At 47.1% G+C, this 20,487-nt stretch overlaps 1 protein-coding gene across 5 annotated transcripts in view; it reads left to right on the plus strand.

Annotated features, from left to right (window-relative positions):
* Nucleotides 1–490: 490 nt before the first annotated feature.
* The window catches only part of DENND2A (DENN domain containing 2A), a 55,950-nt gene continuing 35,953 nt past the window's right edge, over nucleotides 491–20,487 (plus strand). For 2 of the 5 annotated variants that reach the window (XM_052667335.1, XM_052667336.1), the window contains exon 1: nucleotides 491–621. In XM_052667335.1, coding sequence (XP_052523295.1) covers nucleotides 515–621 — 107 coding nt within the window. In that variant the 5' untranslated portion in view covers nucleotides 491–514. Of the gene's footprint in view, nucleotides 622–19,080; nucleotides 19,195–20,487 lie in introns of all 5 variants that reach the window. The other 3 variants (XM_052667337.1, XM_052667339.1, XM_052667338.1) reach the window with 3 other exon arrangements.

Consider the following 20,487-nt stretch of genomic DNA (forward strand, 5'->3'; position numbering starts at 1 on the left):
GGATTGAAACTCGATGATCCTTGTGGTTCTTTTCAACCCAGGCCATTCTATGACTCTATGATGAACTCCAGAGGTCCTTTCCAACCCCTGTGATTCTGTGGCTCTGTGAAGCCATTCCCGAGGATGCCCTGGCTCGCCGGGCACATCAGCATTCTAAAGCTGCCAGAGGTTCCTCCAGCAACGGGAATCTGTGGGAGCAACTGGTGCCACTCTGGTAGCAAGTAGGGACTTTCCTTTCCTTTGGGTATTTTCTGTTCGCAATCAGAAAACTATCCCGTGCGCCCCATTTCCTTTTAATCTGCCGGCCCTTTCTTTCTTCTTGTATGATCCCAGTGGGGTCCCTTCCAACCCAGGACACTCCGTAACACGCGCTGCAACTCGCAGCCCGCTCTGCCCGTCGCGGTTGGCGCGGCGGGGGCGGGTCGGGGCGGCGCTCGGGGCGGAGGGCGGGCGGCCGGGGCCGGGCTCGGGGCTGGTGCCGGCGGCGGGGGCAGCGGCAGCGGTTCGGCGCTGCATGGCGGGGCGGGCGGGGAGCCTCCAGCCTCGCGTCCGCAGGCCGCCAGCACGGCGCCGGGCACCGCCGCCATGCCGGGGCACGGCCCCCCGCCGCCGCCGAGGAAGGTAGGGGACTGGGTGGGCGGCCCAGGGGTGCGAGCGAGCTGCCGCTGCTGCCCGCGCAGGAGATCGGTAGTTTCGCGTTTGTTGTTGTTGTTGTTTTCCCTAAGTCACCTGAAATGCCTTTTCTTCCCTCGGTGGTTCCCCTTCGGGGCAGGAGGGGCAGGAGCGGAGGGCCGAGCCGAAGCCCTCCACCATCTTAGCGAGGGTGGGGAAGTGAGGAACGGGCGCTCGCTGGGCTCTGGGGCAAACTTGCTCTGATAAGTGGCCAAACCCTCTGTAGTATTAGCGATGTCCTGTTCCCTCCATCCTCTTGGCTTTGTGTACCGCTCTACTCTCCGGACAGCCCGCCTTTCTCTTCTCTAATTTGAGAGGAGCTTCCACACCCCGTGTGCCTTTATCCCGCTTGGAATCCACGAGGACATCTCAGGAGAGAAGCGCCTTCCCACTGGGTATGGGGCAGCGCTGCTGATGGGGAAGGCATGGAGCATGGGGGCCGGCAGGCAGACTGTACAGCAAGAGACCGTCTGCTGCTGTGGGCTGGGGGTGAGAAGCAGACTGGAATGTTCACAGAACAAGGTGCAGCTGGACCGTGTGCAGAGGTGCTGCTCCTGGTGGTCGCTGGTGGAGGTGGGGCTGTCTGGGAGCAGTGAGGCCTTGGGGTGCCCTGGGCTGTGCGTGAGCCCCACAGGAGCGGGTCATAGCCATTGAGCATGGAGTGCTTCATCATGTGCTGGTGTTTCAGTAGGGCATGATTTATTTCCTGGCCAGGTCAGCAAACTGTACAGACCCTACTCCAACCCAGAAGTGTTTGCTGGCATCCTTTCCCTGGCCAAGGGGCAACAACAAGCATCTCCTGCACAGAGCTCATTTGGGGCAGTGGAGAGGAATGGAGGGATCTCTGTGGAGTGTTTGCTCGGGCTGTGCAGATGTTGCTGGGAAGGCACTGGTGGATTAAAAAGCTTTTTTGTTTGTTGATTGCTACCTTATCAAAACCCAATTCTTGATTTGTGGTAGCAAAGTCCTATAAAGCATGCTGGCTCCATTTCTGAACCACCAGAAAGGAGTCATTACTGCATCCTGCCAGAGGAGGAATGCGTTTCTTCGACCCTTGCACTGTGTTCTGGGTTGTTGTCATCAGCGTAGTGTTTGTGGATTTGGGTTGTTTTTGTTTTTTAAGTAATCCAAACTGCTTTGGCATGTGGGATTGGATACTTACCACCTTGGGGTAGACTTGGACGGAGCTGAAAAATGTAAGGATGAAATTAAGAGGACAGCGACAAGATGTCCCAGTGCCTCGTTGTGGGTTTGAAGAGAACACTGAAAACAAAGGGCATTGGAGCAACCCGGGATGTTTAAAGCAGGCTAGAGATTTATAGCTCAGCTGGGACCACTCTCTGCTTTGGGGCTAGAAGGTTGTGTGCAGGAGCCTGGGCAAGCCACTGGCATGTCCCCTGTCCCACTCATCAGCCTATGCACAGTCCTCCTTGCAGACAAGCACAAGTTACATGTCCAGAAGTGCTACTTTCTGTGGTGTTCCCAGCTCCCTGCCTTGGGAAATCTTTTAGGACATTTTGTCTGCAGAGTGAACCACGTGATGCTAGTTGTTCTCCAAAAACAAGGAGAGCATTTAGATCCCTTGTCAGGCGTTTACAGTATGCTTCTCTTTCTCTCATGCCTGGTGTTTTTATGTTAGAAGTTTTCTTTTTGACAAGGAGATGATAAAGACCATATCAGCTACAAGGCTGTGTGTGTGATGTTCAGGGGTGATCTAAACTTAAACTCAGTGGAAGCTTTGTGATGAGTTACTCTGGATATTGGCCATAGCAACCAATTTATCAGGACTGTAATTAAACCTCTGTTATGCTCTGTGCTCTGGGAACACAGGCAAATGCAGTCCTTGCCCTACATGTGTTCTCCAATGAGAGCCAGTGTTAAGCATGGGTGGATGCTGGGCATTTCGGAAGTGCCAGGTAAGGGTTTTTTTCTTTGGGTCCTCAGTAAATGTTTCATCCAAAACAGTCAATTCTCTCTTCTAGCACCTGTCATTATTTCCTGTGCTGAAGCTGCTCCTTTCTAAGTGGGGGCCAAACCAAGGGGAGAAAAGCCTCTTTAGTGCACTTAAGTCCATGAGAATGGAGAAGAACCACTCATAAGCTCTTGTAGAAGCTCTTTGATTTTGATGATCAGCTCTCTTAGGCATCCAGAACTGGGGTATAAGCTCTTTAGGGAAGCATTTTTTAGTGGAAGGATTTAAGTACTACTGGCTGATATGTCTGTTGGCAGGATCCCAAGAGCTGGCTGGAAGAGGCCTCTACTGCGAAGGAAATGCTGAAATAAGACTTTTAATTAACTTGCATGGCAGCTCCTTAAGGGCTGAGAAGACTCCACAGGGAAGAAGCGAGTGGGATGTAGCTAGGAGGAAATTCCTTGTTAGACTTGAGCTCTGAAAGTAAATGAACAAGCCTGGTTTTATCTAGGCATGGCTTAAATAACATTGCATCTGGGCATTGTTTTACTCAGACAAGGCCGGAAAGGGGCAGGGTTCTCTCAATTGTTGCTAAGAAGTACTGTGGAAAAGACTGTGGAAAATGCTTATCGGACTTAGAGGTTTTTTCTTTTTCACCTCTAAACAGCTTTACCAACTACTGGAAATAAAAGGAAAAGCTGAAATGTGTGAATATGAATGTAATTCTTGGTGGTTTCAGCCAAATAGGCCAAATAGAACTGCCTTCATTCTGTTTCCATGGTCAGCCCAGCATACTGCATGACTGAACTCCAGGTTCTTTGCTTCAGGCTATGCTTTTGCAGTGTTGACTTCTGCAGAGGCCATGATTGATTTTGGATCTGGGCCATTTCAAGGTCTTTGTTGTTGGTATGGCACTGAAAGGCACCATCACTTTGTTAAACAAGACAATACCAGAAGTCCCTTAGGCCAGTCCTACTGAAGATCTAACCCAACCTATCACCCTTTCACCAGCTAACTGGGTCAAGGCACCCTGTATCTGTAGTCATAAGACTGAAGGAGCAAGTTAGAAGAGATATGTCCATGTCTGCCATCCCATGCGTAACTCCTGGGTCGTGCACCGGCTCACATGGGACCAGGGCAGATCCCTGGGCCCTCTGTGTTGCAGCAAGGTCCTTCTGAGCTGTGGACGGGCAGTGTTCATGCACCAAAAGGGAGCAGAAGATGGCTTTTCCTGAGCGCTGCCTTTGCCTCTACGTATGCTGGCCCACAGCCAGGATGGAAACTCTGTCCTCGTGAGCAGAGAGAGAGCAGGGAGGGGCGAGAGGCAATGGGGCCCAGGAGCAGAGGGGTTGAAATAAAGGCAGTGACCTACACAGAGAGCAGCCCCTGGGTGCTTCACTCATTGCTGACGCTTGGGCATGGACACAGGTCATTCCTGGGTGTGTGACAGAAGATGAGAGTAGTAAGGCAAAAGGAAGGATCTGGGCAACTACATTAGATGTTGTTTGGCTCTGCAGTGCCTGAAGTGGGATCCGTGAATTCTGGCTAGGGCTGTGCTCTGGGAGTAGTAAGGCAGATACTGCTGCATGGGCAGTCAGAGGGGCATTACTCTATTTTAACCATGCCATCTTTAAATGAAGCAAGTCTGGGCTCCTTTGTTAGTCAATACAGCTAATGCTAATGGAGGTTTGTTTCATGGGTCTTGCTCCTTTCAGCAGAGAGCTATCAATCTGGTTTGGAGGTGGTAGTAAGATAGGCTCTGTGCACAGATGCTTGCAGCCATCCCCAGTTATCCTCATCAGGTATCACAGTGTGTAATTGGATTTGTTGAACAATTTGAGGTGCCGATCTGGTTCGGGTTTTGTCTTAGTTAGGTGTCTGTGTAGAAGACTGCATGGTGGAAAACCTTGGGGAAGCACTCAGAAGAATCCCTTCTGGGGACTGGCAGCCCACTGGAAAGGCTGTTTCAGAGGACATGGATTTACTGGTGTTTATAGCCAGAATTGTTTTAAATGGCTGGGTACTCCAGGTTTTAACTAATTTTCCCTTTAGGAATAAATGTGGTGAAGTGTTTCTGTGATCCTTCCACATTTAAATATTCTGTGGATGCCCCCCATTTGTTAAGTCATTTAGGCAGACGTGTAGGTCTGTGTACAAGCTTCCATCCTTCTAGCACAGCTCTTTGGCTTCCAGTGCATTGTTTCTCTGTGGGAAGTCAGAGCAGGACTGTGTGTAACACAGCCTCACATCTAATTGAAGACAGTGGGCTTTGAGCATACACTTATAATTAAACACCTGCCTAGGTGCTTCCCTCATCACAAACGGTCTCACACACACAGTTGTATTCTGTTGGATCATTTTGGTGATATCCTTGAACAGCACTTTCCTCTTCATATCCTGTGAGACTCCTTGCCAAGCTCTTGCTGACGAGGCACAGTCCTGCGAGCAGTTCAGGTGAGATGCTTTCACTGCCCTGGTATTTTGCTGGCACGGTGAATAGGCATGCATGTGCAAATGATTAAATCAACCCATCAGGGTGTCATCTGGAGAGGAACAAACGCTGAGCTTGCTTTGTGGGCGGGGGGAGGATCAGATCCCCCTCTATTTTCTGCTGAAAGCTCTTCCCCTCTGCAGATGTGCAGCTGCTGGCGTTCCTTGCCAAAAGGCAGCCGTGACTTACAGAGCTGGGAACATGCACACATCTGTTTGCAGAGGAGAGCAGGGAAGAGGCCTGCTTCTCCTGTCCTGGGGGATTATGTTCTCATGATAGGGAGCGCCAATTTTCGTGGAAGGAAACAGCAAATTTCTCAGGGCAGCACGAGGGCACTTCATAAATACGAGTTCTGTTGCTAGTGTCAGCCACACAACACCTTCCTAAATTAAAAAGGAAGGAATTCCCAAAGACTTCTCAGACAATTTGAGCTTTTTCTTTAAAAACACTACGCCCCCCTGAAGATAGATGTGTATTCCGCACACAAAACTTGGTATTTCAGCTGCTAAACGTGCTGTGAGCATAGGCTGTGTGTTTCCTTGTAGGTAAGAGTTGAGTCTTGGATCATCCAGAGCTCGTAGGGACTCTTTGGAAATTAGCATCTGGCCAAAACCAGAGATGAGATATCGTTCACTGTCTACTGAAGTCAGTGGGATCTTTTCCATGAATTCAGTGAGCTTGGGATCAGCGAGCTGTAACCGAGAATCTGTTTTTCCCTGCCCTAACATGTTAGGCTGTGTGTGTAGCAATTTGTGGCCCGGTTCTGCAAGCATACTGAAAAGAGATGTGTAAGGCGTTGAGCTTTTTCCAGATGATGTAAGAAACCCTGATCTTGCTGGCTGCCCTTTTTCAGCTATGTCAAACTTGGAGAAAAGTTCCCTATTGGGAGATCGACACACGCTGTAGTTGGCTTTTTTGTTGTTGTTGTTTTTGGGTTTTTTTCATCAGATGTCTCTTTCCCCTGAGATTACTTTGAGTGATTCCAATATCTTGCCTTGTTGCCACCTCTCACGTAAAACAATCCTGTACTTGTGTTGGTAAAAGACACTGCCACTTTTTCTGTGCTTAAGCTTGTCTTGTTGGTGTCCTCGTGTTCATGCAGCAGGAAACTTTCCTTGTAGGAAGGTTTCTCCTGTTAAATTCCTAAATTTCTCCATTAGTCGGAGAGAGGCAATTTTGGGAATGTTTCAAGGAAAAACAAAGCTGCCTCTACAAGCCTCACATTTTGTAAAACATTTAGGATTTGATGAGGTTACTTTCAAATAATATATTCTGGTCTATATATTGTTTAATGTGCCATTTGTGTAATGCTTGCTTGGGGCAAAACTATTTTTCTCATCCAAAGGAATCTGGAAGCATTGTCTGAACAAGGGACTTGCCCTGCAGGAGCCATGAAGCACTTCAGCTCTAAAGGGAGATCTACACAGGAGCACAGATCTCAGCTTTTCTGTGCTTCATAGAATCATGGAATGGTTGGGTTGGAAAGAACCTTTAAGATGATGTTGATCCAACCCACTGCTACAGGCAGGGACACCTCTCTCTAGACCAGATTGCTCAAAGCCCCATCCAGCCTGGCCATGAATGCCTCCAGGGAGGGAGTATCCACAACCTTTCCGGGCAACCTGTTCCAGTGTCTCACCACCCTCACAGTGAAGAGTTTCTTCCTAGTATCTAGTCTAAATCTACCCTCTTCCAGTTTTCTCTTTGACCTGCTGGTCACACTTGATGCAACCCAGGATGTGGTTGGCCCTCTGTGCTTCGTACCAAACTGTGCACATGTGCTGATGGTCGCAGTCCTGCTAATTCACACTCCTTTTGACCCTCTGCTCAGGTTGTTGGTTGTTTTTTATAAACTTCAGGTTCCATGTAAAGATAATTTTTGGAGCAGTCGGGGCTGTTCTTGGACTATGTTACTTAAAAACAGAAAGAAAAAAGGCATTTTCAAAAAGGGGCTGGAAGCAGTTCATCACCAAGCCATTCTTTTTTTGCTGAAGGGCTTAAGTAGTTCAGCTGTTGTGCTGTTTCTCTTGCACACGTAACTCATTCTTTTTTAATTTGTGAACAGTATTTTGCAATAGAGGAGATTTTGGTACGATCACCCATGAAATACTTGAGTGCAGAATTAAGCAAAAGATTGTATAATGCAAGTTTTTCTTCGGCAGTTGCTTCAGTGTGTCAGCAGGACTTGGTGATAGGCTGATGAAGCACAGCAGGATGTATCTGGATGAGGTCACCAGAAAAACAAATTTTGAAAGGAGAGCTTAAACCTTCAGAATCTAGTTATGTTTTGCTAGGAGATGACATTTTAAAATCAAGAACCTAACTTTGTATGCTTCCTTCAGCATGCACCATATGCTTCTTTGAATCTCTTTTTCTCTCTCTGGGCACATTGTTTTGTATTCAACTTCTCAAAATCAGTTTCAGTTGATCTGAAACCATAAGAAATGTATTCACCCAGCAAATCTATTTGTAATTTCTTAGTTTTATGTGATAACTGTATTCTCAAGTACTGTGCACCTCTAATATTTCCTTTGCTCAGCAAGGCATGTTAAAAAAAAAAACAATTTCTTGCTGGCCTGTTTTACTGCTGAAATTTCCCTTCTGCCATGTTTTCTTTTTAATACGAATGGAACGAACCCGCTAAGAGAAGCAGATGGCAGATTTTTATTAAGTAAATGCTATCCAGTATGAATGTTTGAATTACATGTGGAAGAGATGGGAAGAAGAATGCCTAGTCGAATGCCAAACATTTTTTATACCAGCCAAGAAGTAAATCAAGTATAGCTTTGCATAAGCTCTTCTAGTTGAAGAAAACGTTTGGGGAATTTCCCTTAGAACGTTGACTTTGGGCTTAGTTTGCCAGTAATGTCCGTAGCCTTACTTTTTTCAGTAAATCTGGCCGTTATTGAAAGATCTGTTTTGTTCAGCCATGGGTAACTGAAGGAACATCTCTGTATAAAGAAGGGGGTTCTGGAGAGAGATACCTCCCTAAGCGGCCAGTTAGTAGGGTATCTAATCTAGTGGGGTGTGTTTGTTTGTTAAACTTACTGTCTTCCGGAGGGAGATCTGTGGGAGAGCCTCTTTCCTGGGCAGAGCCCTTCGAGCTGAGTTTGTAAAGCTTGTATTCTTGGGAGGCAAGGAAAATGGGAACTTCACAGAGGAAGCTGTGAAGTTTGTAAGCCCTCTACTGGGGCGTTACAACGTTGTCCTAGAGTGGCCACCTCGCTCCTAGTGTTGGTTATCTGCTTTGGGAGGCCTCGTCTCTTGCCCTGCAGGAAAAGTTTATAGATTTCCTGATGCTGCAGGGAAATCTGTAGCACTTGTTCCCCCCAGTAGCACTTGTTCCCCCCAGTAGATGCTTAATGGGGCTGAGCTGAGGGGGCTTTGCTGAGGCTTCTCTGGACCTGTGTATGTTGGTGAGGAGCAGAAACAAGGTGAATGTGGAGGATTGGGTGCAGTGCAAGCCATACCATTCTGGGACCACATCAGTGCCTTGAGTAGGGCTGATTTCACCTCTCATTGGGCTGGAACAGCAAATGTTTATGACTGCAGGTGAAAAAGAATGGTATTTACTGAATTGTACAAGGGGCTTCTGCTAAGGATCTGGCTCCAGAAGACTCCTACTTGGTATTTTGTTTTGGGTGCTGTAAATTGTGCTCTTGTGAAATGCGTTCAGTGCTGGCTGCTCTGAAGAAATGTGCTTTTCCTGTGCACAATAAACAGCACTGGGGCCTCATCCAGGACAACACTGAAGCATCTTGGGTGGAGTATGCCCTTGCGGTTACCCTGGAATACAAAACTTGGATGCACTTTCTCTGGGTTGGAAGATTCTATTAGAAAACTCCACTTCAGTCATGAGATAAATGCTTTGTGGAGGAAGTTGTGCCGGATTCCCTGATTGTGCTCCCTCATCAAACAGTTTGGTGCACGTGAAAGAAAGTAAACAGTGGAAATTAAAAGTCTTCTAGAATACACACTGCCTTTAGCACATCCCTTTGAAGACAGCAGTGAACAATATGTGCCCATTTGTTTCTAGGTTTTCTATTCTTGAGAAACCAAGAGGATGCTTTCACTAATTTTTAGAGTTTTTAAACCCTGATCTCTCTGAAAGTGGAATAAATTTGGGAAGAAAATATTTTCTTTCTCTGATACCGTAGTGAAAATGTACACCATCCATCAGTGTTTGCCAAGGCAGTCCTCCTGGTGGCCTCCCTGATACCTCTCACTGAACTGCTGCAGTTATTAGGCACTGCTGAACAACGGAGGAAGAGCAGTGTGAACGTGTTAGAAATAGTATCATTTTATGTTTTGCTGTAGCAGACGTTTTTTACTGCCCACTTGCTGATCAGTTGGAGAGTTTTTAGAAGATGAAAGGCAAAAAATAATCCACTGGAAAAACTGACTGCCTGTGGCAAGAGGGTTGGAACCTGTTGTTCCTTGAGGTCTCTTCCAACCCAAGCCTCTCTATGATTCTATGAAAGGTGATCAGTAGGAAGAGTTTTAAAAGGGAGAGAGTATTGCAATTTTTTGCTCATTTGTTTGATGTTTCACAAATAAAATGAGAGTGAATTCTTTGTTTTGCTGTCACTGATGACAGATGATCATCTGGTAGTGCAGGCTGGGAGGGACTGCAGGAGATCTCTGTTCCAGCCACCTTGCTAAAGTGGGTTCAGCTCTGTGTTCAGAGTAAGTTTCTCATGTTGGGTCTTTGGAAAACTGCAGAGATGGAGGCTGCAGTGCTGTTCCCATAATTTATGATCCTCCTGGTGAAAAAAAAAACACTTTTTCTGAGGTCAGATCTGTCTTGTTTCCAGCTGTGCACATTGTCTCTCTTCCATCATGAGAAAGAAGCACCCAAGGATGTGGTTTCATGTCATGCCCTGTTCTACCCCAAGCTTTGCATTACAGGGGGTAATGCGTTCAGAAATACGTTGCAAGCTCTGAGAACCTGGGTCTCAGAGAGTTTGGGACGTGCAGACAGCAGCCCAGCTCCCACTTGGACAAGCTCAGGTGCATCACAGGGTCAGTCTCTCCCTCTGCTGAGCTGCTGGGGCATGAGGGAGCCCTTTGGACTTGTCTGAACAAACGATTCTTCTGGGAATGCCTTCTTCAGGACCATATCCTGTTATCTCAGCCATCTCCACGGCAGCAAGCTCTGCCAGCTGAACTTGGCACTGAGCTGCACAGACGTGTCGGCTGAGTGCAAGAGTCCTCAAGGTATGTCAGTGCGTGAAGGTGCAGACAGATGTCTTCTTGGTTTTCCAGAGGTGCTTAGGCAGTGTCTCCTATTGCAATTGGTGAGAAAGGAGTGAGTGCTTATGGGGGCAGCAAGCCACACAGAAAGCAGCAGGGCAGAGGAGGAAGAGCTGTTCTCCCCCAGGATTTGGGGTTGGCTTTTCCCCCTTTTATTGGCCAGGAGCGCAGTGACCCACGTAAGCACAGGGCTGGGGCCAGCTCACTCCCCCTGCTTCCTTTCCCTGGCAGGGAACAGGCGCTCAGATTTCCTCCCTAGCACAGGCGGATGGGGATGGCGGCTCTGGGCTGCATTCCTTTTGGTACAAAAGAAAAGGAAAAACTGCTCTCCATGCAGGCAGATGGCTGACTGTTTCCTGGCAGTTCCCCTGCACTGTCTTTTTTCCTATTGTCCTGACACACACACATGCACAGAGAGCAGCTTTCCTCCTGGAAAAATAAATAAATGCAAGAGGTTGGTGGGGGTTTTGTTGTTGTTGTTTTGGGGTTGCTTTTTTTTCTTTTTTTTTTTAAAGCTGTACAGATTTCCTCTTGTGATGGGTCAGCTTTGGCAGCTTACCCTACACCTGGCCTGGGCCCTGCAAGGAAGGCTGAGTGGTTTGGTGGTGTGTGCTGTACTGCGCTTGGAAGGTCTCAGTAAGAAATGAGATCTGCAGTAAGCAGATCTGCGTTTGCAATGCCTTAGGTATGCAGGAGTGAGGCAAGGGGAAGTGGGGTCTCCAGAACGAATAGACGATCCCCGGGCGGCTCTCTGAGCTGGGAGGGTGATGCTCAGAGGTAAGCTGTGGGCAGGTCGCGGGTTTGGGAAGCTTGGAGGTCTGCTGGAGCACACAGCTGGTCATCCAAGGCCAGGGTGATGGGCGCTGTAGGAAACTGTGCTGGACCCTCCTTGGGAAGGGAAGCAGTCAGCATCCTGCAGGGTGAAGGCCACCGAAGGAGAGATTTGCTGAGGCTTGGTTTATCTTCCCCAATGATAACTTATTTTGGAAGAATTGTGAGTTCTTCATTTTAATGCTCTCATTTCCTTTCCCAATGTGAGACAATTTGTCTTCCTGCCAGGAAGCTCTTTGCAGAGTTGCTCCTTGAAGGGACCTCTTTGGATCTCGCTTGTGCTAAAATATCAGAGGTTATCTCACTGCAGTAAAAATTAGTTCCAGTGTGGTTCATGGTCTGAACGCTCTATTTTAGGGGCAGGTTGTTTCCTAAGCTGTCAAACATTTGAGTTTCTTACAAGCTTAACAATAACTCTAAAGTCTTTCCAGTTTTTTTTACACTGGAATTGATTTACTGTCATAGTAAGACTGGTGTATTTGTAATATTTGTGGCATTCCAATCAAAGGAATGAAAGAAGCTACACCAGTTGGCTACAGAGGTAGAAATGTGCTATGCCACTAGAGTTTGGTCTTTGTTGGAGATGCTTCTACCATACCTGTTAGGAATCCTGCCTGTTCTTGTGGCTGATGGGCTCTTCTGCTGGCACATGTTTGCTTATGTAAATCTGGCCTGTATTTCTGTTGATTTATTTCATATTGACTGTGGTTGTCTTGTATGTGGGTAATTTCAAAGCCAAAGAAAACAGGTATGGAGTGCTGGCTGCACTGATGTCATCAGCAAGCTTGCGTTTGCTTCAGGAACACAGGATTCACACTAATGTCTTATTCAACCTTGGCTTAATGTAATTGAATTTTCTTTTGTGAGGATGTAAAGCAAAAGTAAATATGTTCAGCCTGGAGAAGGGAAGGCTTTGGGGAGACCTGATAGTGGCCTTTCAGTATCTAAAAGGAGGCTGTAAGAAGGAAGGGGACAGACCGTTTAGCAGGGTCTGTTGTGATAGAGCACGTGGAAATGGTTTTGAAGTAAAAGATGAGATTTAGATTGGATATAAGAAAAACACAAATTATAGTAGAGATAGTGAGGCACTGGCACACGTTGCCCAGACATGTGGATGCTCTATCCCTGAAGATCAGGCTGGAGGGGCTCTGAGCATCCTGATCTAGCTATGGGTGACCCTGTTCATTGTAGGGGAGTTGGACTAGATGGCCTTTAAGGGTACTTTCAAGCTCAGACAATTGTGTGATTCTATGATTATCCCACTTTGAAATGGGCTGAGTGATTCCACCATCTTCATGGATGCTCTTATGTGAAATCTGAAGTGCACAGAGGTGGATTTGTATTGCCAAGACCTGGCACAGCAGTCATCCTCCTGCCTTCATCTCCCAGGGTCTTAGTTTCTCCATCTGGATTTTTTTGTTTGTTTGTTTATGATTTTGTTACAGAAAGCTGAGTTTGGAGCATGTCATTCCACTACACATTGTAATTAGAATTAATTTTAGGAGCTAGAATGACAATCATGGAATCATTAATGAAGTTGGAAAAGACCACTGAGATCATATAGTCCAACTGCCAACCCCTCCCCACCATGCCCCCTAACCATGTCCTTCAGAGCCACACCTACATGTTTCTTGAACATCTCCAGGGACAGCGACTCCACCACCTCCCTGTGCTAAATGCTGGATTAATCTCTTCCTTCCCATGTGTAGGGAACCTGCTGTAGGTGTAAAGATGTCTCTAAGCAGCAATAGAAACCATTCTTGTCACCAGAAGAAATAACATAATTTACCGTTTATACATCTGAGGCTTACTTAAATCTATGAATTAGGGAATGTTTCTGTCCTGCTAGACATGGTTCTGTCCCATCCTACTGCTACCTCTGGAAGTGCTGTGTTTCCAGCTGAGGGTGTGGTTGTCTGCAGGAAACTGGAGGGATGTTGAATTCCCTTTTGAGCTTTTCTTCTGTTTGTTATGTATTTAAAGGGAGGAACAAAGGGAAAATAAGACAAAGGGAAGTGTGGGACAAGCTTAATAATAGAGGGTGCAACTAGCCCCACCTTTAATAGAGCACAATTCATATTGTAGGACTGTTTTCAATTTCTGCCTTTAGGTCAATTGTATCATTTCAATCTGCTGTTTCCCTTCTAAGTATTTGTCTCTGGCTGAATTGCTTTCAAGCCTGCAACCAAAATGTTTCAGCTGTTTTAGAGAGTAAAGCTAGGGAAGAAAATATACTACTTTATCTGCATTTAGAATACATCAGGACTTTCTTTTGCTAAGATTAATCTTTTGCTTATTAACAGAAGTGCTATCTGTAGGTGAGGGATGCTGTTTGTATCAGGAATGCATCCTTTGCCACTCTATCATCTTCAAATTTCCATGGCTCTGCGGGAAGAAGATTTCAGTTTGCACATGTGGCATGGAAGGACATGGCTTAGTGATGGGACTCAATGGGTTGTGTTGATGATTGGACTTAGTGATCTTGAAGCTTAAGTTATCCAGCCCTGATGACTATATGTTCAGCAGATTTTTTTAATTTTTGGTAGTAAAGATCTCCAGTGCCGTCCTTCCAGCTCACTGTGACAGACAGGTGACACAATGTCTGTGATGTCTGTGATGTCGCTGTGGAGCATCGCCTACAATCTTCAGCAAAGGGGTGGTGGACGGAAACAGTGGGTAGGAAATGAGAGTAGTTTGTCAGGGGTTCCACTGCTTTACTAGAGAAGAAGAATGCTTTATTACAGAACAAGGACAGCCTATGGTTGCATTTGAGACCTGGGGTGACCCACCAACATTACCCACATTAGCTCGTGTTTGCTCCCCTCTTTTCACTGCTTTTCACTCTGCTTCCTTTCAGAGCAGAGCCTTGTGCCAGTGCAGCAGCAACTGAGATCCTATAATGAAATCCCAGCCTGGGAGTTGTATGGTAATGGATACGTAGCATCTCCATTTCAGAGCCAAAAGTTGGCCTCTTAACCAGAGGTACAAAATACATTGCTGTGATTTAGTAGGACTTCCCTGTAAATCTCAGTCCAGAAATGGTGGAGTAGAACTGGCAGTTACTTGTTTTTTTTCTGTGCCATCAGTTATCCCTCTGGCACCATAATGGAAAAGAAGTAGAAACCACTTATTTTGTTGGTATCCAGGAAAGCTGAAGCCTGGATCAGAAAGGAAGAAAAAAAGCCTTGATCTCAGTCAAAGGCAATGATTTGGGCATAAAGGTGCCATCATTCGTCTTCTAAAGAAATGCCTCACTTGGCACAGAAGGGGCCCACTCTAGAGGTGAACCAGTGGTGGAACTGGTGCCTGCAGGGATTCTTTGCTTTATCTGGCAGGGAATGAGGAAGAGTGGCTGAGAACCTCCTTGCCTGCCCTTCTCAAGGCTCACCATGACGTCAGACGGTGCTTCAGTGCTTGTCTGATTTTTCATGACAAGTGACTGATGTCACTACCTGAGCAGGGAACCTTTCATTTTTTGCTAGTTCAGTGAGCTGTACTAGCCCAGCAAGGGCTTTACAAGCATCAGGGCTTGTACAAAGGAAGCAGGACGACTGTGATGGAAGGAATATGAGGGAGCACTTTTAGTCAGTGGCAACTGTGAGATCTAATCAGACACATCCTTTGCCACGGACAAGGGTGAGACCACATTGCTGGCAGCCAAAGGAGGAGCAGGGGTACAGGATGAAGGAGAAGTAGGGCAGTTCTTTTCAGCATAGCAATCTACTGAACCAGGTCAGTGACAGTATAAGCAGGCAGAGATTGTTTTGTGGGCTTAGAGAGGGAAGAAAATCAGTAGAATTGCATGATAAAATTAAGGACATACCATAACACTGCTTTTCTGTGCACAGGCTGAATGCCAACCCTGCCAGCTTCTGCATTCCTTGAACTGCAGCACTGGCCCTCTGACATGGGGGTGCTGCACAAGAGGGGCTGTTGTACTACCATTCCTTTGGGGATTTTGAAAATAGCTAGTTTTATACACATGGGATTCTCCTGACTCCCTTGCAAGCACTGTGGTAAGTTATCATAGATCAAAGGGAACAGTTAGGACAGAGTGAGGCAAGAGGGATAGGAAACTATGTGGGATCCAGCTCTGAAATGTCCTCTAAAATGTACTGTAGGAGTATATCACTTCTCAGTCATTTGGCCTTCATGTTTATGTTTACATAACTTTATCCAACTTTTTCTCTTTTGCTTTTCTTTCTTTTTTTTAAATAAATGGCTTGAGCCTGGCAACCCACAGTTAGGATCCTATTGTGAGTATGATGAACCAACAATCCTGCTGTTAGTGCCTTCAGTCCTCTGCATAGGGCGAGCTGCTTCTGGGGACTTCACATGGCTCCGCGCACAGCCTGGAGATGCTGCTTGGTGCTGGCACCATGCTCAGGGTACACTCAGTGGCCCCGTGTGTGCGTTCGTGCACAAGAGCGCGTTTCCAAGCTTGCCTCGTCCCCCAAAGGGAAACAGGCTCCAAACAGAGTAAGAGCTGGGGGAGGGAGCGTGCAAGGCTTTAACTTGTGCCGTAGCCTTACTCACGATTTTCCTGTTAGTGTTTTGTCTTCTTGGCATCCTTCCTGTTCTTTGCATATGTACATTGTATATTGTTGTCACATTGTTCTTCCATGTATGTTGCATCCTTTGCTCTGCAGAGCGCTGGGTTGGGAGCGTTGCTTGCAGTCTGTGTCTGGCTGCTGCAGTTCACTGGCTTGAACACAGAAGTCACAAAAGTAACTGGAGAGGATATTTCAGTGAGCACCAAGGGGAAGAAAATGTGCGTGGGCTTTAAACGCAGCATGGCTTTATTCCTCTTGGATGAGCGTTTGACAGCTGCGGGTCACTTGTGGGGATGTGAAGCCTCATTGTTTGCATGCACCACCGTGGTGGCTGTGATCCCAGCTACAGGCTCGGATCCTGTTTCTGTGTGAGGTGTGGTATAATTGGAGCAAAGGAGATCTTGAGATGTGGCCTGCAGCATATTGCAAGGGTGATACCCATCCCCAAACCACAAGCCCTGCTGAAGTACGCTTGTTTCTTTCCCTGTAAAGGTAACAGCAAAATAAGGAGGCCTAGAAAGCTCACCATGACCATTGCCTGACCTTATTGGAGACAAGACCACATGTGTAACCCACGTGCAGGCTGCATACATTTCTGGTGAGGCAAACTGCAGGGTATTGGGTGCTTCCTAGGAAGTTTAGCTCATATCCCAGTGGAAGACCCCTCTGCCCTTTGAGGGTAGGAACATGTCCGCTGTCAGTGCTTCCTTTTCTTCCCCAATTGCTTTGGAATTATGGTGTCCAGCGCTCTGCACCAGATGAGCACACTCCTTACTGCCTTTTGATTGGAAGTGGGGAAGAAGGCATCTGGGAGGCGGAGGGGGGGGAGGAAAACTTAAATTAGCAGAAAGCCTAACAGCTCTTGCTGGAGACAGATGATTACAGCTCATTTCAAGGCTGCTTCCTGCATGCCAATGATAGATCAGTAAACAAACGCCTCTTTGCAAACACAAAGCAGGCAGGAACTCTGTTTGGAAGAGAGAGGTCGGGGTAGGTCTTGCTCTGCTCAGTGGCAGGAAGCCCTATCACATGGCCATGGGAAACATGAGGCCGGCTGTGCGGAGAAGCTTCTGCTGGGAGCTTCACATCCTTCCCAGAGCCCGCCAGCAGGTTTGGGAGCTCCCTCCTTCCTCCCCTGCCCTTCCTTCCCCGGTTTAATTTTGAGACGCTATCTGATGATGGCTTTGTTCCCCCAAACAATGAGGATTACCAAACTAATTGCAGTGATGGAACTCTCCAAATGGATCTTGGCATCTTCTCTCCCCTTCTGTGGCCTGGCTGCTGCGGAATCTACATGCCAGACACATGGCTCTGGGCTGTTGCTGCCGTGGGTCTGTGCTTTTGGATTGCATGGCAGAAAGTTTGCATGTGGTTCATGCAGAAAGTAGCTGTGGGTCAAGGGGGACCTGCTTGGTGTATGTCAGTTCTCCTTGGGTATATGCAACCTGAACTCAGCTCTGCCTACGTGATCAATCTGAGCAGAGAGATGGGAAGCAGGAGAAATAGGAGCTCCCCTTGCCCTTTGCAGTGGCCTGCCATGCTAGTTCAGGGGGCCATTGGAGCCAAACCTGGAGAGGAGGTCTACTCTTCATTTCCCATCAAAGGTGATTTTCCATCACTACTCTCCCACTTTCCTCCCTTCAGGCTTTGGGAGTGTCTGTGGGTCAGGTCTGCAAGCTGGTTCTGGTAGCCTTATTAACTAAAGTCTCAGCCCCATCCGCTCTGCATCTCATTTGGGCTTGGGAGTGTCCTCATGCTAATTATCTGACCTTTGAGCTAATCAGGAGGTACCTCATTTCTGCTCTTTTGTTCCAGAGTTGATTTTTTTTTTTTCTTCCACATCTTCCAAGGTGTTTGGATATGTACACCTAGTGGTTGTGTTCATATTGCAGCATCTGATCCCTCGTTGCTTAGGAGACTCCTGGCCTCAGTCTCAGGAGGAGTTGAAGGCCAGGCTGGATGGGGCCCTGGGCGGCCTGATCTAGTGCTTGTTGTAGCAACTGGCAATCCTGCCTGCAGCAGGGGGATTGGAACTAGGTCATCTCTGAGGCAAAACTTGGAGAGGGGCTGTACGTTCACTGCCTGCTGCTGGGAGGTTTCTTACTGCTAATGGCAGTGCCTGGGCATACTGATCAGTGACCCAGTGGTGTAGCACCAGGGCACTGTAAGGAAGCTGTAAGCCAAGTGCTATGCAGCCTCAGTTGCTGCTTTGCAGGAATCTGCTCTGGTTGCCTGGGTGAGTCATCCTTTGGACAGAGACGCGGGCGATCATTAGTTTTCCATTATTCGCAATGCATAACAGTTAATGGATGCATGAATAGATTTTGTTTCTCGGGCTGGTAAATTTTCTTGACTATTTTGCAAGGCCGCTCTGTGTCTAGAAGTGAAATGGGTGTTTGTTCCAGTTCCTAATGAGGAAGAGAAGCCAAGGGGTTTATTGTCTGGGGAAAGAGAGTCTGCTAAATGGTTAGCCATGAGCTGCCCTGAATGTGTACACACTGAGTTGACCCAGAGTTCACTCCTCATCTCAGGAACACTGCCAGTGTGGGATAAAGAGAGGGAGAGAAAACTGGGAACAAACAAGACTGATTTTTTTCTTTCTTTCTCTCTGCCCAAAATACTCGAGCAGTGGAAATGAGGGATTCTTTTGTTCTTCATTGTTGTTGGTATGCTTTTTTTAAAAGCTACAAGAACTGACTAAACTTCCTGAGACGCTCAGTCTTACTGCCGGGTGCTGGGCATGGCAGGGTAGCATCAGGCAGAGCAGTGAGTGGATAGACTGGGGAAGCCACAGATTTTCCAAGCATGATATCTGAGATGGCGAGCCCCTTCCTGCCTTGAGAGGTAGAGAGGGGACCAACAGACTGTCACGGCCCACCGGAGGGCACACTGCAACATAACTACGTGCTTCAGTGCGTTGTCTCTTGGTCATAAAATGTTGAAGGGGTTGTTGTGACAACTGGAAGAGCTTACGTCATGTGGCCTTAGCACAGTTCTTACTAAAATCATTTTTGTTTTCTTGTTCTGTGAGTAGAAAAAGCCTAAATCCTCTGAGACTTTGGCAATAATAAAAGCATTCACAAAGCGTGCTGCGTATTCAAATCACGGTACTGCACTTGATACTGAATCAAAGATTGCTCTTGTTATCAAAACCTGTTAGCTCTTCCCTGGGCTTCTAAGGGGTGGTGCTGTCACCCTTCTCCCCGTTTTGCAGATGGTGAAACTGAGGATGTCCTCTGGGAGCTGTCATATTTTGCCCCTGTTAATTCTCCTGGACTTCAGGAAGAGATGTATGTGCGTGTGTTTGTTTGCAGCAGGAGGGGAGAGCTGAGCACAGAATGACAGCTCTTCCTTGTGTCTGTCTGCAGGTGAACTGCTGCCCAGCTGTGTGCTGACATGATGACAGCTAGCAAGGTGGCCGATGTGAGCAGCAGGTCTGAGAGCAGTGTCTGCAAGTCTGCTGAGAGGTGGGAGCTTTCCAGGTTTCAGTGCTGGGCTGCTTTGCTTTCATTTGTTATACCCAATAGAAAGAAAACCAAAAGAAGAAAATATTTTTTCAGCTTAACGCTACCCTTCTCTATTCACATGTTAGATCACACCCCTGTATGCCTCAGGTGGTTTCATTGCCATCTCAAGGTTGCCACATTATGTTTTTAGCATCCTGTCAGTGATAATGTCCTAGCGGCACCGTGCTAAAAGAGCTCTGCCCCAGGGCAGAACCATTGTGTTGATGATACCCCAGCTGCACTTGAAATCTTCATCACGGAGACTCCTCAGACAAGCCTTACTGTCACTACCCCTAACAGGCTTTTTCTGGTGTCCACCCCTGGTTTTTAGTGCAGAGTCCAGCCACACCATCACTGCCAAGCCTTGCTCCCAGGGAAAGGTCCATGATGTTCACAGTGCCAGTTCTTGCCCCAAGCATGAAGTTGTCACTGAGACAGCCACGAGTTAAATATCTGCGAGGCTAAGGAAGAACAGCATCTGGCTCAGGTCCTCCTGCTCAGAAACCCATCCCAGACTCAGTTTGCACTACAACTGAGCCTGCAATGGCTGCCAGCATTGCTTAGCTCCAGGACAAAGCACAAGGCCTGCCAGCACTCAGGGTATCCAAGCGGATGTTCTTACCAGAATGCTTAAGCTCTGGAAGAGGCGCATTGATACATTTAGGTTGACAGCAATTTACAGAGTTGAATCTCAGTGTTAATGCTGTGGTTAAATGGGACTCATGATAAGGGCTTGCATCTCTACCTTGTGTTGTGCTGGTATTACTTTCCAAGCCCAAGCATTGCTAAGCACTGGAAAGTACTTCGGTTCAGAAGTATTTAGTGTTGGAGTAACTATTTGTCTGTCCAGCTGGAACTTTACTGTGTTGATATAATAACACAGTATTGAAAAGAAAAAAAAAAGCACTTGGAGGTCCCCCAGACTAAAGATATTAGGGACTTTTTGATGTGGTTTGTACTCAAACAAATGAAAATGTTGAATCCCTTGCTCTGAGAATGCTGAGCCTAGTGCTTGGGTGCTATATCACACCCTCTGTGCTGAGGGAGCGTGCCTGGGTGTGTGGGAGCCCAATCCCACATGTAGCCTGGGATGGTAGACATGTAGAAATGTAGTAATAGAGGTGCATGGCTTGTACTTTAATGTGCACTTGGGAATATTTGAATGAATCCAGACGGACCATCTGAGATGGATCTAGAGGAGTGTTGTCTGTGCCACACGTTGTCTGCTCTAACAGCAGTGATTTTGCTGTTTTTTGTTAAGGATCAATT

The sequence above is a fragment of the Tympanuchus pallidicinctus genome, unplaced genomic scaffold (genome assembly GCF_026119805.1).
Source record: "Tympanuchus pallidicinctus isolate F22 unplaced genomic scaffold, pur_lepc_1.0 scaffold8, whole genome shotgun sequence".
Classification (NCBI taxonomy): Eukaryota; Metazoa; Chordata; class Aves; order Galliformes; family Phasianidae; genus Tympanuchus; species Tympanuchus pallidicinctus.